This window comes from Copadichromis virginalis, linkage group LG23 (assembly GCF_057382275.1).
Source record: "Copadichromis virginalis isolate Kocher_CV1m ecotype Utaka linkage group LG23, C_Virginalis_male_GT1.1, whole genome shotgun sequence".
Lineage (NCBI taxonomy): Eukaryota > Metazoa > Chordata > Actinopteri > Cichliformes > Cichlidae > Copadichromis > Copadichromis virginalis.
The window spans coordinates 9,106,736-9,133,808 of record NC_140639.1 but is presented as its reverse complement, the minus strand read 5'-3'; the positions used below and the strand labels follow the sequence as shown (position 1 = coordinate 9,133,808).

The 27,073-nt window shown below is 40.1% G+C and overlaps 1 protein-coding gene across 5 annotated transcripts; it reads left to right on the top strand.

Annotated features, from left to right (window-relative positions):
• The first annotated feature begins 24 nt into the window (after window positions 1-24).
• On the top strand, window positions 25-26,941 carry slain2 (SLAIN family member 2). Of its 5 annotated transcripts, XM_085447456.1 has the most exons (10): window positions 25-767; window positions 4,946-5,088; window positions 14,954-15,121; window positions 15,208-15,381; window positions 15,466-15,819; window positions 17,559-17,708; window positions 18,767-18,853; window positions 21,566-21,604; window positions 22,007-22,232; window positions 23,714-26,941. In XM_085447456.1, the coding sequence occupies exons 1-10, from the start codon at window positions 283-285 to the stop codon at window positions 23,775-23,777; spliced, it is 1,890 nt and encodes a 629-aa protein (XP_085303582.1). In that variant the 5' UTR covers window positions 25-282; the 3' UTR covers window positions 23,778-26,941. The 5 variants fall into 5 exon arrangements, with proteins under 5 accessions (XP_085303582.1, XP_085303579.1, XP_085303578.1 ...); XM_085447453.1 differs by lacking the exon at window positions 21,566-21,604 and having other exon boundaries at window positions 18,770-18,853; XM_085447452.1 differs by lacking the exon at window positions 21,566-21,604.
• The last annotated feature ends 132 nt before the right edge of the window (window positions 26,942-27,073 follow it).

Sequence of the window (27,073 nt, the reverse complement as noted above, 5' to 3'; positions counted from 1 at the left end):
GTCGCTCCCGATATGGAACGTGGTGACGTGTGTTCTCCGCCGCCTGTTGGTCTTTCACAGTTGGTGACGAGTATTATGAAAATGGCCTCAACCCTACCCGTGAGCACGAATAACCGGAGAAGATGACGACGCTGAGCTTTTCAAGTCGGTTGAACACCAAAGTGTCTTCTTTGAACACCCATATAGCAGTGAAGTAAACAAAAACAAAGGGACTCTCGGCAAAGAAACGCCTAAAAATACCCCTGACCACCGCATATTTTCGTAGGGCTGAGAGGAGCCACTATGGAGGATATCAACTCTAATATCAACGCGGACTTGGAGGTGCGGAAGCTCCAGGACTTGGTGAAGAAACTCGAACAACAAAACGAGCAGCTCCGGAGCAGGTCTACGATGTTGTCTTCGTCCGGACCGATGTCAGGGAACCACAGACCCCTGAGCGCCGGATACGACTCGTCGTCCCTGTCAGCAGGGATGGCAGCCGGTCTGGCCGGCTTCCCTGGGGTGGGGTTCGCTGGAACGGGCGGCTACGGTGGGCTGTTGGAGAACAACCGCTGTTTAAACCCCAGACTTTCTTATGACGGCATCAGTTTCAGGAGGGCGTATGAGGGTGAGGGGGCATCTGCTGCCACCTCTTTATCGAGTATGAACTCATTTTATTCAGACACTAGCAGGGGCTTCACGGATGAAGGGGAAACCTCAATTCTAGATGAAGTGGAAATCTTAGATCTGGAAGACATGGACTGTCTAAACGAAGACGAGGACAGCTGGTGAGTCAAAGCCTTGTCTTGGGAGGTAACTTGCCTGCTCCGCCGTGTTTTTGTCTTCGGGGCTGGGTGACAGCTTTAAATGCCTGGTCACAGCTGCTATACACATTAGCTGCCACCACAAACGCCTGGCATGAACAATCATTTCAGTAGCTTGTCTGAAATCTGAAGTCATCCCCACTGAAGGAGCCTCATTGTGGATTACTGACTGCAGGATGTTGTTTGGCAAGTCATATGGGCGATCCCAAGGCACTTCTGTGACTGTCTGAATATAAAAGACAGGCTTTGTCTTACAGTCGTTGTCAGACCGCTCTCCATTCTTTCCGTGCCTAGAGTTTGTTCATTAGTTTCAGAGATAGGCAATTAAAATCATCAGTTTCTTGGTGTTGTGATGTGACAGATTGCTTGGCTTGTCGTGTCAGTGTTGTACAGTAAAAAAATCAAAGTTGTTTTCCTGCCCAGCAGCCATGTGGGAGAGGTAGCCATGGTTATATTCGTCTTCTGAAATCCCTTTAGCGCAGCAGTTGGCACACAGCTACAAGTGCTCTGCAGCACCAAGTGAGAGATGTGAAATAGGACAGTTATCTCATCAACATGGAGAAATAAACGCTATGGCAGGGTCCTAAAGATGATTACAAGAATTGCATTAACAGGGGTTATAAACATAAACTGTTAATCTTATACACAAGAGAGTGTCTTGTGTATAAGATTAGCATTAGGCAAGAGTTGTAGCAGTTCCCTCAAACCAAGGTGTTGTGCATGTCCTGATGTTTTGTCATTAAAGTGACAAACAAAAAAGGGACAATGTTTTTACCACAGCCCAGATCATTAGATTGTGATTGCATCATGAACAAAAAGCAAGCTAAATTAGTCTGATGTATTTCCTGTTACCTCTAAGATCTTTAAATGTACTTTTTGTAATTTCCCCCCAAAAATAGAGACATCAGGGGGTTCGTATTTTAAATTTAGTTGAAATTTGCTTTTTAAATTTTTATATTTCCTGTTTAGATGCACCTATTGCTAATCCACCAGTTGTAATTAGGTCTTTCTAATAGCATTACTCATTTTAAAGCCAGACTTGGAATGCATAAAACTGATATTCACACAAGTAAAAAAAAAAATTTCTATGTTAGGCCATTACAGTTTGACAAGGAATTCATGTTTCTTTGAAAGTAGTTGCCCTTGAAGAGATACCAAATCATACAAGAGGTGGTATTACACTGCAAAAATGTAATCAACGTGAAACATTTTGGATTGTAACATTACAGGCTAAAAATCTTTAAAAAAAAATATGACTTTCACTGTACTCACCAGACACTGACAGCAACACTTTAACATTCACAGTAGAGGAAGATAGAACCAATACAGTATTGTTGTTCTGCTTGTTAACTCCTATGTATTTCAATATCCTTTCCCGCTAGATTGTGCCCATATAATTTAACCAAGCACTGCGCATTTCTGCCCTTAGATGGCTTTAGAAAAGAAGTGCAGCCCGTCAAACTCCAGACTAAATTGGATTTGACTGTTTTTGACTTCCAAGAACATCATTGTTGACTGGATGAAAATATAATGATGGCCCTTTTCTTCAGGAAATGGTTATCTATCTTATTAGGACGGGCTTATATGCATTGCTTCTGCTATGGTAATGATATTGTAGTAGGCAACACGAGGGCGTAACTCTTAATGCATCTTAATGGCAGTTTTTAAAAGCTGCTGCAATCAGGGCATATCATCTGTTTTGAAGTTGAACATGCGCCAAGTGCTTTTACATTTTTAGAACACTCCTAACACAAACACTGTTTCTTCAAGGGAGGATAAACACGAATCCTGTTAATCAGTTTGCATTTTTTGTAATTATTATTTCAGCTAACTCAGCTTTTCCTGTCTTGCTTGCAGCTGCATGCCCATGCCAGCTACTGAGCCCTCGGCATCAGACTACTTTCAGACATTGCTCGCTCATGCCCAGCCAAGCTAGTCTCATTATGCCCTGGCTGTTTGTCCATCCTCTGGATTAGATTGATATCTGGGATTAGCCTATAGTGCCTAGCTTTTGCCAGCTCCTGTCACAGACTCCTGTAATCCCATGAATTAGCATCAGAGTGGATTTAAAAAGGCTGCCTGCTCCTGCAGCACTCGGCCTATCAATAGATGCCCGTTGCGCTCCTGTTTCTGCATGCGCGTGACACATATCATTGTTTCAGATGTAGTTTTACATTGCACTGTACCACATGTGAATGGCTGTCATTGTGTTGATAAACAATGACAATGTGCAGTATAAGTATAAGTATAAGGCCGGTATTTCTCTGCCCTTGCTTTGCCTGTAATGTTTCTGCTTTCATCTTGAAAGGCTTCCTCAATGGCTGCAACATTGCTGACAGCTGCTGACTCAGATTCCTCCTCTGAGTGGAAACTCAACTCTTCTCTTCTCTTCTCTTCTCTTCTCTTCTCTTCTCTTCTCTTCTCTTCTCTTCTCTTCTCTTCTCTTCTCTTCTCTTCATAAACATTTCTATTGCTTTTATAAATGGGGAACACAATTAAATTCAATTTTGATGAGTGAAAACATGTTTAGACTGTTAGAAGTTGAAAGCATATAAATTTTACAGCCACTGAAAGTGCCACAGTCACAATTCATTTGCTCCAATGCACTTTTTGACCTCATCTTAATATGGAAATGAGGCGAGACTGATAGCGCGTCAGCTATCTCAGGTAATGCTGTATGTACTTTAGTGTTATTTCTTTTCCAATGATCTTGTTAGGCTAGCTTATTTATGCATGTTCTATACCTTTGCAATCAAAAGTAACATAAATTTTGTCATTTTTCAGTTCAGCAACTTTATGAAGCCTTAGTTCTCTGTCTATGACTGTATTTCTTGCTGTCAAAATGACATCACAAATGTTATTTGTAAGCAGAAATTATGTCGTGGTAAACAAATGTCATTCTTTACACTCAGTAAAGCTGTAGTTAATTCAGTGTGTCACATGTGTAGAAATGGTAGATGTAGCCACCATGACATCATCCAGCGGTCCTGGACTCTGCATTTTGAAGATTCATTGTTAGTGTTTTGGCTGCTCCTATTTTGGTTTTTGCAGCCAGAAGTTACCATATGTGGAGAGAGGATGCAGCGCTAAGTTATGAGCTAATGCCGTATAGATTTGTTAGCAAGCTGCAAAAACTTGTATGGGTGCAGTGAACAGAAACAGATACCTGGTAACTGGTGCCAGGTGATGGTCTGAAAAAATACCAGAATTTTATTCATCAAAACTGGAGCCTAAACTTCTAAGCACCTAGCAGTCACTGACCAGCTCCAGTTGCCTGTCAACACCTCTCACCCAAAGCAGTCACACACCGCAAAAACCCCCAAACATTTTTGTACCAGGCTATAAATATGGTTTTTAATGCTGCTGAACATTTTAACACTGGAACCTGTGGGAATTGACCAATTAAAGAGCTAAATTTTTAGGCACTTTAACTTAATCTTCTAGCTCTGGAGGTTGCTCGGGTAAAATTATCTGCCTGCAGCATCAACTTTAAAAAATAAAAATAAATCCCACATTTTGTTTTTCGCTGGCTTGTCAGTTTGCATATGAGGTGTCATTGTGTCTCTCTGTTTAGTTTGGTGTGTGCACTTGGTTCTGCAGAGCAACTAGATGTGTGAGTGTGAAGTGATTTTCAGGCCGTATTTTCCCTGCAAGCCTTGAGTTTAACTTGAAGCCATATTAAAAGTGTTTGGCTATTTAAATGAGTACATATGATTAAGTATTGAGATTTATGGTCTTTTCAAAAAATTTTTTTAAGACTGTTTATTCTTAAAATTTCTTAAAACTCAACACATGCAACATAAATAAAAGGGTATTAACAGGGTATTTACTATATTTTTAGAGTCCCCTTAAATAATTAGCAAGGCTCAAGATTTTAAATATTTATGTCTGAAATAAATTAGCATTAAAAAAAAATTTTTTTTCTTTTTACTAAGAAAACATGAATTCCTTCCTGCCTCTCCACATCATCCACTATAAGGCAGCACTTTGTAATAAAACCAGGTCCAGATTAGCAGCTTGTTATCCTCTCAATCACATTTCCTCTTCAAGCTGTTGACTAACACCATATATGAGGTGTGATAGGAGTGATCTGTCGGTCATTATTAGAGGAGAAAAATAACTTGCTGTTGATATTTTTTTAGGTTATATGAGGCAAAGCTGAACAGTCCCCTGCAAAAAGCCTTGAGTCCTATCGTGTGGTGCCGCCAAGCTCTGGACAATCCGAGTCCCGAGATGGAATCAGCCAAGCGCTCCCTCATACACAGACTGGACCTCACCATGTCAGGTAAACAGGAGCATAGTTGTAATTGTTTCAACTGTAATTACAATACCGATGCACTTAATTTATCTTTCTTTTGGTATGTTAGAGGTCAGAAACAAATAACATGTGTACCAAACTATGTTATCTGGATCATTGGGCTTCTCTATTAGTGTCTGTATTGAGATATGTTCATTTGTGTTCACAATTGTCTGGCTGGCCTTCGAACAAACATGATGCATTTGAGCTGAAGAGAACCAAAATCACTGAACCAGCTCTCCTGCTAGTGCTTGCATCTGTTTTTTGGGTTGCTGATTTATGTTAAAATAGGGATGGGAATCAAGAACCGGTTCTTGTAGAGAACCAGTTCCCGGTAGTTCAGTTCCTTGGAATTGTTACTATGCCTGTTTATTGATGCCGCTTATTGGTTTCACTTACACTTGTGCTACAATTAGCTGATTTCAGTTCATGTGTTGGAAGAGGAAGGTAGTAACTCAGTCTGTGCTCCACAAGGTTCGTATGGATATTTAAGAAAAGTGTTCTGTGTAACATTTGTAATATATTACTTTTGTTTGTGTAATGACCCCAACACTGATCACATCAAAAAGGGGAAATGCATCCAACATTCAGAAACATTTGACCACACAGCATGCAATTAATTTGCATGAATGTAATGTCTTTGATGTACTGCTTAGCGATGGTGGTGACTCTCAAAGCCGTTAATGAAAACTCAAAGAGAAACCGATGTGATATCGATAACGAAATCGGAATCATTCAATTCTTATCAATTCCCATCCCTAGTTAAGAGTAGAGATGGACCGATCCGATATTACGTATCGGTATCGGTCCGATACTGACCTAAATTACTGGATCGGATATCGGAGAAAAATAAAAAATGTAATCCGATCCATTAAATATCACGAAAGCACCTCACAAAACTTGCAACACGCCGTAACTCACCTCAGAACGTTAGCACGTCGGAGCAGTATGCATCACGTGATAGAGCGGCTGTGGCATGCGGGACCTGTCGGTGGTCTGGATAGCATGTGGAGCTTCGCTAGCAACCCGGCATTTCATCTCCGACAAAGTTATCCCGAGAGAAGTAAAGCAAGTGTGTAAGTCCATCTCTGAATGTTTGTAAAGCATTCCTGCATTAAGCTTAACAAACGATATATGGAGCGACTGCCTCTTCTTGCTGCTACTTCAATCATGAAACTGCTTAACGATCAGCTGATCGGCTTTTCTGTCGCGAGTCCGTGTCTCTAGTTTGCTTTTGGCCCACTTTGCACCAGAAAGAGGAAACCAGCGGCTGAACAACAGCAGCACGTTTAAGCTTGATCAGCTGTTGTTAGAATTTATTTATTATTACTTTCTACTCGAGGATCTTTTTCTATGTAGCTGACGCTGGTAACTGTGCAGGGGCGGATCTAGCAAAGTTTAGCCAGGGGGGCCGATAGGGCATTAACAGGGAAAAGGGGGCACAAAGACATACTTTTCTTTCTTATTCTCATTTAAAATGTCTAGCTTTTAATAAATAATTATCTGACACCCAAAGTTTTAATTTGATGCAAAATAAATAGAAGTCCATTACTTATAGTAACTATTAAGTCTAATATATATACCCTAGTAAGCTATAGTACTTTTTCCTTTGGGAAGGTACCATCTGTGCAGTCTGCAATTTTGCTGAATGTTGAATCTATTTAATATTTCTTGAAAAATAATTGATTTCTGTGCATTTTTTTTTCACACTGCATCAAATTAAGGTTGGTTACGTCGATTAAGCATCATGAGGTGGAGCGTGAGGGGTGGTTCCCTATTTTTTATTTATTTATTTTTGTTGTTGCTGGGAGTTGGAACCCTATTAGTTAGGCTGCTTAATATTTATGCTAAGTACTCTTTAAAATACCAGAATAGGGAGGATGGTGTAGGTCTAAGTTTATTAGATTGATCAGTATTGCTGAACTATGAAATATTTTTTTTTGCATACAGGTATAACAGAATAGCTTTAGTGTAGTTGTTGTTTTAAACTTGAGTATGAACTTATACAAAATGCAGCAAGATATTTAAAAAAAACAGTTTTGTTGATTAAAAAACACTATATCAGATTCATATCGGTATCGGCAGATATCCAAATTTATGATATCGGTATCGGTATCGGACATAAAAAAGTGGTATCGTGCCATCTCTAGTTAAGAGGCTGTTATACTTTCAGCCTGTTTGGATCCATATGTTTTGCTATTAAAGGGTGAACGCAAGGCTCTGATAGTAGGGTAGTTGATATCCACATGCCCTCTGGTTTTGGCACTTGAGGATGTGCATGCAGACAGCTGTGGACACTGCAGCTGTGTAGTCCTTTTTATATTTTCTTTTCAATACTGCTCAGAGTCTGCAAGAAGGGCGTATATGTAGTTGGCGCATTGTAGTATAGTGCCTCGATTGGAATAAAGGCACACTGTGGTCCACACGGAGCCTTGCATTCACAGTCTCTTGACAAAATTTACACCAGTAGGAGTCTGCCTTTCATGTGGATATCTGCTCGGCTGTTGAAGTCTTCAGCTGCCCTGGTCCACTAGTGAGCATAATGACCTGGCTGTGCCTTATGTGTATGTCATTTCTTATATGTACTCCTAAACTATGGGTATTACAACTTAAGGAAAAGAAAATTGCTATATTGTCACTTGTATAGGAATCAAAGAAGTTGAAATGGATTTGATTTCTGCAGAATATCTCATTTCCAACTATCAAAGGATCTTCCTTTCAGTCAGAAAATAGTAATAATAAATCACTGCAATGCTGGTAAAGACCAACTTGCTCGCACACTTGTGTCTCTAACGAGGTTACAAAAATAAAGAAGTGCATGATTAACCAAAACAACACCAAAGTGTACTGCACAGTAGCAGTTGTGTCCTCACTTTTGGATTTGGTTGCAAGGGTGACAGTGCCGAGCATACACTGCTAAATGATCTAGATTTATATCATTTGGTCGGAGTGAAAATTCTTCTTCTTTTTCTGTTTAAAAACAACGGGGTTATTATTTTCTGCTTATTTTGCTGGCAGATTGTATGAGGAGCTGTTGTGCCCTGGGACCTGCAAAATATTTATTATTTTGTGTCACGTGATAGTGCCTAATTGCTTACTTATTTATATTTACATCTGTGATTTTTTTTTTTTTTTGTATTCTTATTTTGCTGCTTTTGCAGCACTTTCTTCTCAAACAGCAGCACCGACAAACCTAAACTGATCCATACTGAATGGCCTGAGCTAACCAGCGGACCTATCAGTCTCTGGTCCCTGAGTGTATGGATTCAATGAATGAACTGCAGACACACTCAGTTTACATACATAAAGTCAGATTTTTTTCATGTTGGGGTTTAAATCATTTAGTTGTGTATGAGAGTACGTAAAATAAGGAAAGATAGACTTATTGTCATAACTATACATGGAGCAATCGTGCTGACGTTTGCAGTCACTCTCGAAAGGCCCCTTCTTATAGTGAGAAGAACCTGAAAAAAGCAACTTTATATCACCCAGAGTTACCTAATTTCTTATGCCTGTAGAGTTTTTGATTTCACTAATTATATTTAACCTTTCAGTGAGGAGAACAGGGCTCCGTTCCTGAAAGTTAAACTAAGAGGCGAGTCATTTCCATTTTGACTGTGGTATGCTCATGTGATAGTTGGATCACGTTGAGCAACAGTCCAGTGAAGGTTGTCACTGGGGTCAGTGGGATTCTTTCAGCTGTTGTGAAAGAAACACCTGGTCACACATTTCTTCCCTCATCTGGGGATAGGGAAACTTGTTTATATGAATATTGTTGCATGGAGTAGTTATGTGTTGGACTGTCTTCTTAAGTAATGATAAATCAGATCAGAGTGAGGCTTGTATAATATAGCTTATTGCTCTTTATTGGCTGTTTATACCAGCTACTATGGGCTGGACTATGTGACCTTTTGTTGAACATTGCTCTTAGCCTTACCTCACCTTCCCTTGAGAAACCTCTTGCCTTACCAAACTAGTTGCTAATTATGGCCAATTCTGCTAACATTTCTCTTAATAATACTCACTGAATGGCTCAATTGTGGAATCTTCTTATACTCCTAAAAACTCATCTTTGGGAGCACAGTGATTTACTGCAGTACGTTAGGAGAGAATTGACCTCACTTTTGTATTTAAGTCATTAAATTCACACAATCTGTTAAATCCATGAAACCTTAATATGGAAGTTTGTTATCTTACTGTCCATTTGTCCGCCCCCATTGTTCCACTACTGGAGTCTGACCCACAGTTTGAGAAACACTGATTTAGGGAGTGGTGCTTACTTGTGGTGATATCATCGATGTAGGTGTGGCACGATAACGTCATCCTAAAAATACCCCCCTTGTCGCTAATAGCATCTGCCCCACCTCATTCATTCCTCAGATGGCACTGGTGGAAAGTGAAAGTGCACTATGGGGAGGCTTATGATTCACTGAGTAAAGTGGTTAAGACATTCAGATCTAATGAATTAAACACCAACATTGTGATTTTTAATAAAATATTTAGAAATTTTTCAAAGAAGACTTATAAGGTTACATAGTATCTCAGTGTCTGACCCAGACTCTCTATTAAAGCGAGGATCAGCATCAAGCAGTCAGTGTACATGCATTTACTTTCTACATCTCATCTTTTTACTTCTGCGAAAACTTAAATAACTTGATGAATTAGGAAGTCAGGTTGTATATCATCTGAGGGGAAACTGCTTATCCGCTCAGTGAACACTTTCCTGATTAGTTTATTGGCTCAGTCTCTAGTTGCTGGTTTTATTGAATGCAATGTAATGGTCATTTTCTAAACTGCGATCTTAGTTTTCAAAGAACGAAGTTTATGATGGCAAATTTGCTCAGCTTTACAACATGGATATGTTCAAATTTGATTTAGATTGTTGTAATCGAAAAATTCTTCACAGTGAAGTCAAAGTGAGAGTTAAATAATACCATTAAAACGTCTAATGCAGCTGTTGGTTGCAGTCAGCATCTGTCTTTTTGGGAAGACTGCACTGGATTCTTTGGTTAAACTCCCATAATCCTTCTCTCTGCATAGCCAGAGAGCTACGCAAACACAGGACCATGAATTTGGCTTTAAGCGCTACATTCTGAAAGCATTTGTGTCTGTGAGAGTCACCAGACAGGGCTTTATAGCTCCGGGCTGAATTATTTTTCATACCCAACCTCTAGCAGGAGCATGGAAATGCTGTTGCTATGGAATCGCCAAATAAACTCTTCACTTGCGGCAGATTGTTACCAAAAGTGTGTGAAGATTTCACATCTGTCTAAGCATTGTGCCATCTTCTGGAATAAGTGCATATTCAGATATTTTAAACATGACCTTCTGTGTGAGGAGTGACCCAAGCCTTTTGTATGCGCACACCCTGTTAAAATCTTCTCCACAGATGACGTGTCTCAGTTATATAACTAACAACAGGGAGGAAACTCCTGGGAGACATCTCCTTGAGTTGACTATACTAGTCAGACAGCACAACTTTATTCATACCAGACAGTTCAGATATGCAGTGGAACCACTTTGTTATTAGTGCTGTACAATTATACAAAGCTCATTTCCTTTGCACTGCTTTGACAGCTGTTCCACAGAGTACGTAAAAGACCCAAGAGGTCCCAACCACAGTCACATGGCTGACCTGCCCTGTTTTCAGCTCTCACTTTTGCACAGTTGTTGCACCTCCTTCTTGCATGTCTCTGCCAGTTTTATCCCCTTTCTTCTCTGGTGTATTTATCTCTAGCATACAATAGTTTTTCTATTTGCTTGTCTCTTGGATGTGCTTACAGCTCCGTGCTGCTGCTTTAACCCATTCATTCTTTTATTTTATTTTTGTATCAAATGGCCTCAATGAAAGGTTGGTCTTCTCTTTCCCTCCCCCTTTAAGGCCTTAAGCAGTCTGTTGTGTGCCGCCTCATTTAGTTTTATTTTTGCCTGTGGAAACTGGCCTGAAGTTTCCACAGACTGGCGCAGCACAATTTCATATCACAGTAAATGGAAATGACATCAGTCACAGTGGGCAGAAAGAACATTTCCTTTTCTTTCTACTGACTTGTTTCAGTACACGAGGGTGTCAAGGACACTCTATTTTTATTGGTCCCTGTGCTACTGATCCCATCAGATTGGTCTCATTCTACTGAAAGTGTGTTGCTAGGGTTGCTGTGATAGGCCAGGTCACCTAACCACATCTAAATCCTCTGAAACCTGAATTGGCCCTTTGAGCTGTAGCACCATTGTGATTTTAGCTTAGACCCAATACAGACTAAAGTATGCCAAGCTCTTCTGCTGTGTTGTACACAAACAGGCAGAATTATTTTTAAAAGTTGATGATCAACTTAAATGAAAAGTTTACCAGGTGTGGGGCTTAGCCTGACTTAGAAGTGATATTGAAAGAATGACTTCTTTCCCATTATGAGATAGAAATTGGACATTTCAAGCATATTGTAAAATAACAGACTGTGGATCCTGATATCCTTCTAAAATCAAGTTATGATACTTACAGAAACTAAAAGTCGATATGAAAAAACATTAATAAAAATAAAAATTACACAGAAAGTAATTAGAACTATATGGTGTACTTAGTTTTAATTCTTAAATTTAATCAAATTTGCCAGCAGAAACAGTTTGAGGAGGCTTTGATGTTTACTGAAATTGGGATGTCTGTGTAACCGTTACCTTGAAAATACACCAGCTCCAACATAGCCATCAGAACTATTTGCACCCACTCAGGACAGTGTTTGCAGTTCTGCCAAATGACCCACAGTGCATTTCAAAAGCTCGAAATGTAGCCTGGTCTATTTTTAACGGAAGCCACATCAAGTTGCACAGCGCAGAAGAGGAGCACAGGAAGTCGGATACAGGATTGGTACAGAAAATTTAGTCTTTTATTTTCAAAATAAAAGACAGTTTATAGGCTAAACATTCAGCTTCTAAAACAGTGAGATCTGAAGCTCTGTGAAGGACAGAACGAGACCTCATCTGAGATACGATGTCACACTCGTGGTCAAATAAATTTCCCCTTGTGGGACTAATAAAGGTATATCAATATCAAGTGTGGTATAGTGAACCTCTTGAATTTTGTCTTTTTCAAATATGTATCCATATTTAAATTCTAAAAAAATACTAAAAGTAACACTAAAAGTATTTTCAAAACAAAATCAAATTTAAATATAGGTTAGATATAGGAGCAGAACCATTCTGGAAACTGAATTTGAGCTGAAAACAAAACAATGTTATATATATTTTTTAAAAAAATATTTTAAAAAATCCAAAACAAACACTTGCAGCACTGTTCTGGATCCAGTAACCACTGTTTATGATTTTACTGTATGCAGTCACAGAAATATGCTGTTATATCAACTTTCTTGTGATGTAAACACAGTGGAGCTTTACAGAACATGCAGATTAGTATTTACTCTTTCATTTACCACTTCACCAGGTGAACTCTTTAAATCTGTTGACCTCATTGTTCTTTTCTGGAAAACAAAGCGTCTTTTGGCTAAGTGAGTGCAGCATTTCTGACTAAACACGTTCCAACGTTGTTGGCATTCCACAGGATCTGATCCATGTGGATTGCAGCAGAGGAGACATGATGGCGTTTTCTAAATAATGCAGGAGGACAGAGTGCAGAGCACGAGGTGGAACAGGAGAAAGTGAAAGGAGCGATGTGGAAAGAGCAGAGAGTTGATCTTAAAAGGCTGCCTCACCACCGAGCAATGTAAACACATCCAGTAAGAGAGATTAAAACAGAGTGATGATGGGTAAATTAACAAACTCGAGAGATGTTAACCATCTAAACCAATCAGAGTATCACTGTGACAGAGTGTCCAGAGTCTGATATCATAATTCAGACCAGCGACTTTGGACTGTAGCCTGTGACCGCTGCTTTGCTGAGTTTAACAGAGAATTGTATTGTGCTCTGTGCGTATATGGACTGAATGGTTTGCATTGTTAAGCGTTTGTCCCAGCTAATGATGTAGGAAGTCTCCATCAGGCCCACACTCAGCATACATTATAAGAGACTCAATCAGATTGAAAAGCTCTGCAATGTGCAGGCATAGATGTGCTGGCTCCGAGCAGACACTCCTGATGTTCATAGTCAAATGCTCAGAAGGCCAACAAGCTTCGTCAGGGCTTTTAAGGGGTTACAGCGTATAGATGGTGAATGAGCAGATTAAACAATGAACGACAAGTTTTGATCCCAAATTTCTATGAGTTGGATTTTAGACTTTCTCTAAACTTTCATTTCTCTAAAAGTTGTGATTCTTGGTAGAAACTATAAGATTGATAGCTGCAAGTTTGTTTTTATACGCAGGTAATTTATGAAGTTGAGGAAACAAAAATCCCCCTTCAGCAGGTATGCGGGGATGTTTATGTGATCGATGGTGATGAATATTTTTTGTTTTGTTGTTTTTTATTCTCTCTTTAGCATAAAAAAACAAATATTTTTTATTATAGTCTTTCAGCAATTCTTCATCTTTGAACATTCAGCCAACACAAACTTTATATTGCACAACAGAAAGGAATTTGCCACTGACCTGGTGGTCGCCTCCTCATTTGTTGAAAGGTTCAAAAGCAGTCAACAAGGCTGATGTTGGCCATGACCGTGTTTGGTTGACAGGTATTGCAGGATGAAGTGCAGATTTTATGATATCCTTTGAATGACAGAACCATTACTGAAGAACAGGCTGACTCAACTACCTCAAAACATTGAGACTGGACTGACTAATCAACACAAACACTGGACTTTTTGCACTAACTTCTTTACTTCCTAATTTTTGCTGCTACACTAAGGAATGTTTACTGTTCCTCCACTACCTCAACTCATCATCACAAAACCTTATTATTATTTTACGTTGTGTTTTTTTTGTCACACTGTCACTTTGTTGCTCTTGTTTGCACATTTGCACATGCACTTTGTTGTCTGCTGTCTGTTAACAAAAAAAAAAAGTCTTCCTTAGATAGTTAGTTAGTTTTTGTTAATTTATGTTGTAATTTATGTTAGGTCAGTCTGTCTTGTCTCTGCTAGCCAGCTAACTAGGCCTCTTAGTTAGCTAGTTTAGTGTTTTCTGTTAATTTATGTTGTAAATTTATGTTGCATGTAGCACCTTGGTCCTGGAGGAACGTTGTTTCGCTTCACTGTGTACTAACTGTATATGGTTGAAGTGACAATAAAGCCAACTTGACTTGACTAACTGGTCCCAGTTAAGAGAATATTATGGATTATTCATTGAGAACAGTCTTTCTTTTTCACCTATTAATGTAGTATACTTACCAGAAGAAATAGTGGTAAAATATGTTAAAAATAAGAAATCATATCACCTCAATAGAGTGATGAAATTGCTCAGGACACACATATTAATACTATTAGTTGTCCAGGACAAATATACAAGTACCTAATATAGTGAAAGTCTATTAGTTTGGTGCGTTTGCTGTATTTCTCTGTCACATTTTCTTAGTGGTCAACTTTTAAAACAATAAAAACAACAAAACTAAATAGTTTAGTGGATAATATTTGCCAGGTTCTAAATCTGCTTGTGCAAGGTATCTAAAACATTTATTTGCTGACTTGTATAGATAATATAATAAAATGTCAAAATGAAAATAAAGGAACTGATGACAAAATAATTAATTGCAAGTAACTGTAATATATGATATAATTCTGTATTTTGATTTAACACCTCTACTTTCCCGCTTGAAAGTTTCATAGATTAGTGAATGAGAGGACGTGAAACTGCTTAACAACTCCACCACATGTAGACAGCATGGATTTTGCAACATGAAAACTTTATTGACAAGTCTTTCTGAGTCTCTCATGTGATGCTGTCTGACATTGTAGTTCTGCTTTTTGCCTCTACAGCCAACAAGCGCCGGAGCTTGTATGGAAGTCCGTACAACCAGCAGAGTTATGGAAGTCCTTATAGCACAAATGCAGCCAACAGCCCTTACAGCAGTGGCTTCAACTCCCCCTCCTCAACCCCAAGCAGAGTGCCCATCGTGCGACAGCAACTAATGCCCAGTAACGCAAGTATGGGTCTCTCTATAGTTCACTGTCTGTTTCAGGATATCTGTTTAGTTTATCTCTAAAACATTCACATATGATTTCTGCACCAGTTCATCAGAGAAACTCTGCAGCAGAGAGGAATCCTCCTGCAGTTAGTCCGCAGTCATCGGTGGACAGCGAGCTGAGCACGTCAGAAATGGATGAGGACTCAGTGGGATCCTCAACGACCTATAAACTCAATGATGTCACTGATGTCCAGATATTGGCACGCATGCAGGAAGAGAGTATGTATCCGTCATCCACAGCTTTATTCTTCAATTTTTTGCAATTACATTTTTTTTTTTGCACCACACCTTTTTTGCCAACAGGCTTGAGACAGGAATATGCTGCAACAGCATCCAGACGGAGCTCGGGTTCATCCTGCCACTCCCTGCGGCGCAGCACCTTCAGTGACCAGGAGCTAGATGCTCATAGTCTGGAGGACGACGAGGAGGCGGTGCACCCGGCCTTTCACCTGCCCTCCAACCGTTTCAGCCCCTCCCCTCGCCACTCTCCCCGTGCATCCCCGAGAAACTCTCCCCGCTCGCGCTCACCTGCTCGTTCCATCGACTATAGCCACAGCCGGGGTTCTCCTCAGCCCATCATCAGCCGCCTGCAGCAGCCTCGTCACTCGCTGCAGAGCCACGGGCATGACCTTCAGACTAATGTGGTGAAAAATGAAGGTAAGCAGTGGACATGAACAAGTTGCATGTTTCAGTTACTCCAGTGTTTCACACATTAGGTCTTATTTTCATCACAAGTAATGTGTTTATTATCAGATGTATAATCAGATGGATTTTAAAGTCAGAGAGCAGCAAGGAAGCTGGGGATGGTTGTCCTTACTTTGTGATCTCAGTGAGATGGAGGTTTAGAACGACTGCTGTCACCAGAGGCACCAGTCAGTGGACACTGGACAAAAAATTCAAACAGCTGTTTATCAAAGACCGCCACTGCAGCGACTTGGCCAACAAGCCAGCCAAATAAAGACTGACTTTTCAGACCTAAATGTAGCTAAAAAAAAATGAGGCAAACTCAGAAGTGCCCAAAACATGGGTTCCTTTTAGCTGACCCGCAGCCTACTTGCTCTGTAAAAATTAAATACTATTGTCTCAGTAGCTAGTTTCAAGGGTTTTCACTAGCTACTTGTCTGTAACAGTCGTTAGCCAGTGAGCATATCAATGAGTTTGGCATTTGGGATCCATGTTTTACTCGTTACCCCTGGTTTCAACACACCAAAATACCAGCATCCATTATTTTATATGCAGTCTATGGGAAAAAATAACAAGAGACAGAAAGGGTAAGGGTGATTGTCCATAACTTACCGTATTTCCCGGACTACAAAGCGCACCTGAATATTAGCCGCACAAGCTAAAATCAGGGTAAAATCCTGTTTTGTACATACATTAGCCGCACCTGACTAAAAGCCGCAGGTGTTTCAATGTTGACTTATCATATGTAAGAGAATATGCACAAAGGGAATTGTCAGGAAAGAGATGGCTGTTTGGAGACACACCCCTTTTATTAATATTTTGAAAAACAAGTTATGGGTACATATTTGCACATGTAGTACATAACAGTAACCTACAGCACACCAGAAAAATAGATTCGGACTACCTTTTAGGCTCAGGTGCAGTGACACGGCTTTAACAAGAAGAAAAGTCAGTCATTCACCATCTTTCTCTTCTTCCTGCGCTCTAAAACCACCAAAGTCCTCTTCTCCAATGTCGGAAACGAACAGGCTCAGGATGGCTTCGTCATCCACTCTCCGCTTCTCTCCTTCGTTGTCACTTTCAAAACCAAAGAAATCCTCGTTGTCAGTGTCAGAGTCGAACACCCTCAGAAGGGCCGTGGCGGTGTCCTCCTCTCCATCATGCAGCAGTCCAGCCCTTCAAAATCCGTTGGTGATCGTGGATGTTTTCGCACTTTTCCACGCTGTCAGAATCCACCGGTGGAGTTGGGCATAACTTGCTTTTCGCAAGTTTATCGCCGCTCGTCATCCACGCCTCCCGCTGAATGCGTAGGGCTACCTTGAAGTTTGTTTTTCGCGCTACTTCGTACGGCACTACGTTGCCTGGCGGACGGACATGTGACTAACATACCACTCTTGAACCCTGATCCTTCCGCCAGGCAACGTAGTGCCGTACAACAGTGGAACAAACAAAACAAATCGTCTTACGATATGACAAAAATCATGGACAATCCATAGAAAAGCCGCACCTGACTAAAAGCCGCAGGGTTCAAAGCTTGTGCAAAAAGTAGCGGCTTATAGCCCGACAATTACGGTAATCACATGGATAAGTATGTTACCAAATATGCTTAAACTAATACATGTAGGAGTACACCGGCGAGTAAAAGTTTATCTGTGGGAAACAGTGATTTGAGTTGACGCTGACTTTGATTCTGGCCTGTGCTACTGTTGTAGAAAAACTGCGCCGAAGTCTTCCTAATCTTACACGCACCTCGGTGGCCGCGGCAGTTCAGGCCCCAGAGCCCGTGAAGAACAGTCGCAGCTGTGAGTCCAACCTGCAAGTGCCAAACGGCGGCTCCCCCCGACACCAGAGCCAATCTGCCAGTGAGTACTGTAACAGCCACGGAGAGCATCACTTTTTAAGCCTTTTAGTTTGAATGCGAAATATTTATTAACTTGAAGCTTTAGACTGTCAGATTCATTACTGAAGTAACTTTTTGTTAGATCGATATTTGTTTTGCTCTCCAAGCGCAGCGACTGCACTGCTTTGTAGTGACATGGCTTTGGTGTTTGGGGATCCTCTTTTGTCTTTGATCTTTTTTCCTTGTAATATGTTTAACACACACAAACACACACACACACATCCTTCCTCTTATTGTCTTGGCATAACTTTCACTTCAAAGAAAAGCACTCATCCTGCAGAATAAAAGCATGATGCCAGAAACACTGACAATCCAGAGCGACTCGGGGGATCTGTGACACAAACATTGTTTTACATTTCATGTCCAATGGTTTTATGGTCTCTTTTAAGAGCTTAGAAATCCTCCTCTGCGAGTTAAGACTATCCATTTGATATAATCCTGTAATGGGAGATAAAGGTAATGATTTAGTCCTTAATCCAGAAGCTGTAATCTCTCCTCTGTTACTAGAGGCAGATGGAGGGGTCAAAGAGGAAGTTTCAGCGGGTTAATCATGTGGTAGCTGCCTCTTTCTTGCCTTAACCAGCTCCTAGTGTGGAAGGATGGTGTATTTGTGTGCTCCCTATGCATACATACAGAGCAGCAATTCAGTTTTTACCTCAGTCTTTATACATTTATCTGTGGTGACTGGTTTGTGTTTTTCTGAGCTTTGGCTGTACTGGACATGGGCACCTCTGCTGCCTCTATCACTGGCTTCTCTTCCCTGTAAAGCATGTGTAAACCATACACTCCTTTTCTCTGTCTGTGCTGGGATTGGTTGTTAAACCTGTCAAAGGCAGAGGGCACTTTGCTCTGATAGTCGTGCTCCTCCTTCACTATCTCAGCGTGTGTGCTTGGAGAGCCCTCTAGTGTCCTCAACCTGCACCTCAGGCTCAAATGGCCTCCAGTGCCAAAATAGCCCCTCTTTCTCCATGAATTCTGTGACAGATTGAAGTCTAGTGCTGACATGTTTCTGTTTTCCAGCAGCACCTCAGCTCCCGAAATACTTGACCCCTTCTCGCACCTCACTGAAACCCAAACAGCAGCTCCAAAGCCCCACTGCCCTACGAGGTAACAGCTAAAGGCTGTGAGACTGCTCTCTCACACAGACAAATGCACAATTTGTGACAACATAAAAGTCAGCTGAAGGTACAGATGACTGATGAGTTGTAATGATGGGTTGTTATGTTTATGGAGCGGAAATGAAAGTGAGGGAAGTTGCCAGCTCGTCATTTGAAGGGCTGAGAATGTAAAGCAACGCTGAGCACTGTTACGTTCTGGTCCCGGCAAGTAAATAAACGTAACAAATAGTTTGCCCCACTCACTTCCCACCCACGCAAAAACCCCAACAACGACACCTTTTTTAAGTATTTAAGCAGCCATTTATTTTCCTCAGCAGTGAGCAATGCCAAAACAATAAACAAAACTCCCTATAAAACAATCCCTAGTCTTCCCTACACCAAAATAAAAAGAAGCCAAAACAAAAGACAAGTCACTTACCTATCTATCTAACGAAAAACAGGAGAAAACTTGTTCAACAAAAGAAAACGGCTTCTCACGCCTACTAGGCTGCGACAGTGAAAGTTATACAATAAAGGAACAAAAAAGTGACCGCCACTGGTTAACTTATTTACAATTATTTACATGGCAAGGCTAGAGGTACACGTGAATACTCCAGCCTGCACTACAATAATCACACACACAACTCCGTGATCGAGTCAACGGGGTTCCCAAAAAAACACTGCCAGGTGTCTGTCATCCGGACGTTAAGTACTGGAGGTGGTCCATCAATTATCCAATCCGAGGATAGGTAAAGACTCCACCCGGATACTTAGCAGCCACGCCTAGGTGTCCACCTTCTAGGAGAGGGAAAAGAAAGAAAAGGGAAAATACCACCAAACACATCACTGGGTCATAACAGTACACGCTGAATTTAAGCCTTTTATTTTTGTTGCTTTCTTTGCAAGATGTTTAATACGAGGTAACCATGGAGTACGTTTGTTGTCAGAGATGAGGATGATCTTGCAACCTTGTAAGAAATGTGTGAATGTGTATTTTCTTTTGGTTGTGGTAATACTTTCTTTCTGTAAAGAATCATGCATGACAGGGTCAGTGTTGTCTCAGGTAGGTAACACCTTAGAATAGCCATTGCTAATAAATAGTAAACTGATAGTTAATTAGACTTCAGTTATGTTTTTTTATGATTCGACAGTTAGATCATAATAAAAATAGTTGTAAATAAACGTTGTGCATTTATAATATTTGTCATCTTGATAGCTGTTAGAAAGTTGCCCCTGATGTTCAAAATACTTGTTTTGTATAAATGGACGCACAGGTGACACTGGCAAAAATCCAAAGGCTGGAGAGCGTGTACCGTTTCATTCACTGTTTAGTTTTCTTCTCTCTTGCTCTTTACCTGTTTGATGCCACACATACAAGACACCTGATGGCTTTCCTACGATGCAAGTCCAACATAGCCAGGCTTTCTTTGCGATAGCTGGCTCGACACAACGTAAAATCTCAGTCAGAGGTGGCGGGTATCACGATGGAGGTTTTTATAATCCAGGCGTTCTGCTTCAGGCTCAGCATAAAAAGGGATCGAAGCATCTTTTCACTCTTGGATGCAGATCTATAAAATCTAAAAACCCCAAAATATAATAAGAAAAAGAAACAACGTTCCTGAAAATCCTGTGAAATCTTGTGAATACATAAGTCAATACATATCTATTTTACTGCTAAATGTTGCCATGAGTGCTGCACGTTAGAGCCCTGAAACTTTAAACATGATACACATTATTACTCTGCATGTCTGGGCATAGCGCTGTCCTGTAGCCTCATAAAATCCCCGTAGATTGTGGGCAGGTCAAAGTGAAATAAATGTTATTGATTGACTATTCTCAGTGATAAATTGCCAACAAACAGGCCGATGAGTTTTCTAATGTGTTCTCCGTTAGCTACAACCTCAGCAGTGTACAAAATGATTTGGCAGCAGATTGGGACCAAGCATAAATACAATATTACATTTTCTCCATGACCAACTGAATGCATGCAGTACACAGTTTGTCGAGCTGTAACTTTACTGCACAGCTTCCTTTTGTGATATTAGTAAGCCTATCAACTTGCCTGTATGAAATATAAGTCTAGAGAATCTGTATTGTACTTGCTTTAAGTGAAAAAAATCAATGAAAATCCATCCTGATGATTTTTAAAGAGAAGATCTGAACACAAACCTACTCCAGACCAGGTTATGTGCCTAGCCTAAGATATGGTGACCTAGCCAGGTACACAGAGAGTCAACTTCATGACAGAGCTCACTAACCCATTAATCTCGCTTTGTTGTGCACTTCCTCCCAGAGATGCCAGCAGCTTTCACTAAATAGCAGGAATAAGAAGGGCAATTACTAAGGAAGCAATTAAAACAAAACATTTGGTTGTCATTAACAAATACATAACATCGTTAAAGGTGGCCCCGAAGAGGTTTTAGTTATCCCAGCAGAAAATCCTCTCCTACGTCAGGTGTTGAAATTTAAATAATTTTTCTTACTGTATATTTAGGTGGGTTTTATTTAGTCAAAGGATTTTTCTTTATAGATAATTAAAAATTAGAGGAAACTGAATAGATTTCTGTCAAATAAGATGACAGACTCATTGCCTTTATCATGTGTGGCGTCAGCCCTAAAGGCCCATTTTGAGCAAAACGCCACATTACACTGCATGGTCAGCACGTTCCTCCCTCCCTGCTCTGAAATAAGGCCTGTCTCTGTTGTCTTCGTCTTTGTCTAGTCCCACTCTCCTGTTGCTTTGGAGAAGAAGGTGATTTCAGTGAGTATTCACTGAGAGCCTCCACCTTTTTAAATATCGTGATTGTGGTTTCCACGCCGTGGCCGCATCGATGTTGTGTTGTTGGTTTTTACTAGTAGAGTTTGCTCTGTGTGTTTGTATCATCTCATTCTGTCAATGCATCAAAAATCATAGCCGGCAGCTGTGCTAGTTAACCTTTCTGTTCATTTATTTATGTTTTTGAACTTATGTAGAAGTTTGTGAATTTGGAATGGATGTTGTTAGTAAAAGCTTGCATACTGTCTCAGATTTTTTTATACCGGCATCATATTTAAATTAACCTCACACCATCGTGGTTTTGATCATTACTTCATTATATAGATACTGTGTATGAAAGCAGTCCATCATAATCCACTTACACCTGACTTTTCTGCCCGTCTCCAGTTCCATCTCCCAGTAAACTACGGACTCCTGCCACCCCATCACCACTAGCCTTGCGGCAACCGGTAAAGGCCACATCTACCCCCAATTCTGCCACCTCCACCCCCACCCGCTCCCTAGCTCCTCCGCGCAGTGGCCTGCCCCGGCCTAGTGCTTCTACAGGAGGAGGAGGAGGAGGAGGCGGTGGGATCCCTCTGCCTCGCAGCAAACTGGCCCAACCCGTGCGCAGGTATGTACAGACACGTCCTTATTGTGCACCTCTCTGTCTGATTAAAGAGGACGGTAACACTTTATAATAAGGGCGTAATTCCCCTGTAATTAAATGAAATTTCAATGGAATTCATTTTAAATTACAATGTAACTATATTTACCTACAAATACTTGAAATAAGCTGCAGCAGAATAAAGAGGTAGCAAGCAAGAAATAATTATACTTTAATTTAACCTCCTTTATTCCAGTGTGCCTACCTTTAAGTATCGCTAGGTAAATATGATTACACTGTAATTTCAGATAAAATACATTGAAGTTCCATCTAATTAAAGGGGAATTACACTCTTAGTCATGCAGCAGGTTATAAAGTGTTACCAGGCAGGCGTATTGTGCTTATATATATATATATTTTCGCTCTTATGTGTACACCAGTGATGTTTCTGGCTGGTAATTTACTAAAAATTGACCAGTCTAATATCAAGACAACAGTCAAAGCTGAGCACAACAGACTAACAGACAATGTCTGTAATTACATTCCTCAACAATCAAATCGTAAATTAAACGTTGCTGAAATTTTTAGTTGCTGTCACATAATGTTGCACAGACAGTCTTATTGTATTTCCTGAGTGTAGCAGCAGCAGCAGCATTCTTCCCTTCCAGGTTTAAATAGCTGGCTGGTTATTTTACTTTGACCGAGAAAGAGAGAGAGAAATGCTGGTGTAGCCGCAGCTCCAGCTAGTGGTGAGTGGTTGTAGAATCTCCATCCACCACTAGCTCTTTTAATGTCTTTTGATTCCACTGTTCTTACAAATTCGTGCAGTTTTACTGTTATCGCCTGTCTTTTAATTTCTATAATTCACTTTCTGCATTCTGTGTGTTGCTTTGTGGTGGTTCCATTCCCAGATTGATTCCACTCTTATAAAGGTTGGCCAGTCTTGCTTCCTCCAAATAAGAACCTTCTAACTTTGAAACTAACACCCAGGAAAGGTTAATCCATCCATTTTCTTAACTGCTTATCCAGTTCAGGTTTGAGGGTACACTGTCATAGGACAGGAGGGGGGTACACTCACACACACTAGAGTCACACTTGTGGCCAAAGCTGCATCTCTTTGCCTGTGGGAGGAAGCACAAGTACCTCCAGACAAACGCTGGCGGATTCGAACCCAGGACCTTCCTGCTGGAGAGCGACAGCGCTAACAATCACACTTTCTGTTCATTGTTATTGGTTTAATATGCAGACATTCACTTTGGAACAGCCTGGCTGGGAGTGCAAGGCTCGCAGAATTAATGACCAACTTTATATCAGTCCTTAAAACATATTTTTATGCGATTCCATCAGAGTCTGGCTGATGTCTTTCAGTTGTTTTGTTTATTATCTATTTTAAGTGCTTTAATGTGTCTGTGATATTTATTTTGAATTGTTTTCTGTCTTGTATCTCTTTATTTTTATTATTATTGTTGGCTGTTACAGAAATGCATTTTCCTTGCTTGCCTTTTCAGGTCCCTTCCTGGTCCGCGGACTTACAGCGGCGGCGGTGAGAACTGGAGAGAAGGTTGTTACTAAGGCGGGCCACCAGGGGGCTCTCCAGTCAAAACTATCAATAAAAGGAGGAAATATTTTAACATGGCACTTTATCTACCTAGATAACTCTTATAGTTCAGAAAGACCAAGCCCCCAAAAATACATTTGATTAAGAGTTTAAAAAAGAAAAAGGGAGAGGACAGAGTCCACATTGTGTCAAAGAGGACCTCTCATTGTGTCTCTCTGTGGGGACTGGCTCTGGAGGGGTCAGGCATGTAGTGCAGACAGCCCAGAAGATGCCAAAGAAACCAGCCCGACTCCAGCGCCCCCATCAGAGGACACGTCACCTGCCTTTGGTTCAACTGCAGTCATCCGTGAGACTGTCCATATCTCCACATGCCCAGCTTTCCTCCCTCCCCCTCCTCCTCGTCCTCCTCCCCCCTGTTCTTCTTTCACTTCCCTCAGGTTGAAATGTTTCCACGCATTTCTCTCTTTATGCTCTGTGTTTAACAGATGTCGGTGAGCGATCTCTATGATGATGCTGTGCAGGTGAACTGTCCCGTAACGTTAGAGAATTGTTGATGTCTTGAAACAGTGAAAGCACCTCTTGTGTGGGTTTGACATTTAAGAATCTTTCCTCTTTGTAAAATCAGCCAGAATGTATGCACAAGTTTGTTTTGGAAAATTATTTATTCAAAATTATTTAAGAAGTGTACATCCAAACATCCATATCAGTATTTTGTTTTAAAATTTCAGTTGTTTAAAATGTACGTTTTGAACCTCAACTGCAAAGCTAACTTTCCAAAGCCTTTTTTTGTTTGTTTGTTTTTGTTTTTAAAGTGTCAAACTGGGTGATTAAAGACATCCCAGCCAAAGCCTCAGTTCTGACTCGTACCACAGTTTTGCCAAGATTATACTTTTCCATTTAAGTGCTTAAAGTGGTCTGTTCAAGAACAGGGGCCAGTCTCACAAAGATGACTAAGTTCTAAAACCGTGTGTAAAAGATGGATTTTTGGTAAGCTGACAGCTAACGCTAGTATTCGTACAGCTCACAGATATACCTGCTGCTTCAGAGAGGAGGAACAGAGTAATTCAACACTAGAATTTTAAAATGCACTAAAGCTACAAACAGCAGGTAGGTTCAGTTCAATGACTCTGATTAGCAAATGTGCAGTCTGCTCCACGTGCATGTGTCAGGATTCAACACCCATATTTTAATTTAGTTTAAATTAGCGAGTTAAATTGGGGGGTGGGGGGGGGAAGACCCCAGGAGACTAAAACTAAGCTGTAGCTGTTTGTGCAACTTTATGCGTAAACAAACCAAAACAAAAAAAACCAACCAAAACACATGGTTCACCAAAGTGCTTTCCAAGACGGCAAAAAAAAAAATACATAAATAAAATTTCAAAAAATACCAAAACACGTTAAATAAAATTAAAGATAACAATAAAACTGACTAATAAAAAAAAGAACTTGCTGGTTATTTTAAAACAGGAGTCTCTAGTGAGTTGCAACTCAGTGAACTGCAATTTTTTTCCCCAGCCCAGCAGCTTTCTGCTTGGTGACATAAACCAGTTTGTCCTGGACTATTTTTAAAAAATTGAACATCATTTTATCAGCAGTGTCGCTGAGTGAATACATAATTTGAAGTTAGCCCTGGAGAATGGTGACGCTTTTGACCTAAAGGTACTTTTTTGTAAATCTTTGTTTTTATTAGTGGTTCAAAACAATAAAAATGAACCAAAGCTGTCAGAAGAAGAAGAAACAATCGTTCTAACTTTATGTCCACATTGCCTTTGAATTATGTTTAAGAGCTCAATCTGGGCCATTCTGTACTTTGAATTATGTTGTGGTACAATTTTGCACCACAAGATGGTGCAGTGACTCATCGTAACGTTTCCTAAACCTGACTAATCATTAGGAGGAACACGTGCTTATTTGCTCTGGTGTTTTGGGGAAAAGGGAAGCCTCTTGTATAAATAGGGAAGGGTAAAGAGAACTATCAAATTTAAAAAATGGAACAGAAACATGAATGTGCTGCCCCCTGCTGGTGAAAGTTATAATTAGATTATGCAGATAACTACAAAAAGTACCTTTAGATAAAAGTCAGTGGTTCTTTTTGTGAAATTCAGACTAGATTACACATTGGTGACCCGGGCTTTTATTTATCTTACCTGCAGACAATAGCAGGCATTTCATTTATAATTGTTCATAATAGTCCTCTTTCCGCTGCAAGACCAAGCTTCAATTTGGGATCCACTCTGAGCTACTGAATTGTGCTTTTAATAGAAACACAGCACTTCAAGTAAGCACTTAAAGTTAAAAGCCCTTTCATTTGGGACTTTTATCACTGGACCTGAGCTGCTAATTGACTCTGTTGCAGAAATATGGCAGCCAAAGAGCACATTTTAGACCCTCGCACACTGGAGTCTCAGATCTCTTTGTGAAACTGGCCCCAGGTTAACATTAGCTCTGAGTTTTTACTGATGTCTGATTTAAAAAAAATGTTGAGAAAAATAGCCTGAAAGAGCTGTTTTGTCCCTGTTCACCCATTCAGCCAATGAAAACAAGGAAACTTTGATATTGTTTATCAAATCCCCATAAGAGATGTATCAGTGTGTATCATTCATACCATGAAAAAAAGGAATATGATGAAAATCTGTCTTGAATACATTTTAGGTTTTGATTGGCTTTTACCTCTTATGCTATGAGAATGAATCAAAAGGCATGCCAGTGTTCGGGAAGCTGTACCGGTGATTGATGTGGTGGGTGTTCTTAAACTAGTGCCTATAATTTAAAGTTTGAACATAATTTTGTTTGTATGTTTTCTTTTTTCTTGGTGCCAGTTTTTGGTTTTGCCAACATTGTTTGCAATTTTGCATCTGATTGCTTGATTGATTTGCTTGTTGCCTGTTTGTTTTTTTTTAAATAGAATCAACACATTTATAATTGCTTTAAAAAAATGTTTTAAACGCGCCTTTGTATTTATATCTAATTACTCGCTCTGTAAATGAAACTATTTATTAAAGAGAGAGGTGCCTCTGTTAAAGCTCAGATTCAGTGGGAAGCTGTAGGACGAATGTTGCAAAAAGACCTACCACACCTTTTGTGTGACAGGTTTTGTTATTGAAATTTTTTTTATATCCACAAACATGACATTCGGTTTCCCTGTGTAAAGTCACATTTCAAATAAAAGCTCAAAAGTATTCTTACATGTAGCTTTTCCTTTTTCTTGTTTGCAATTTTGCTAATTTGGAACTATAAAACTGTTTGTAAACACAAAGTGTACAAGCTGCACACCGTGGAGTTTGTACACATTTAAGGACAGTTTTTAAACC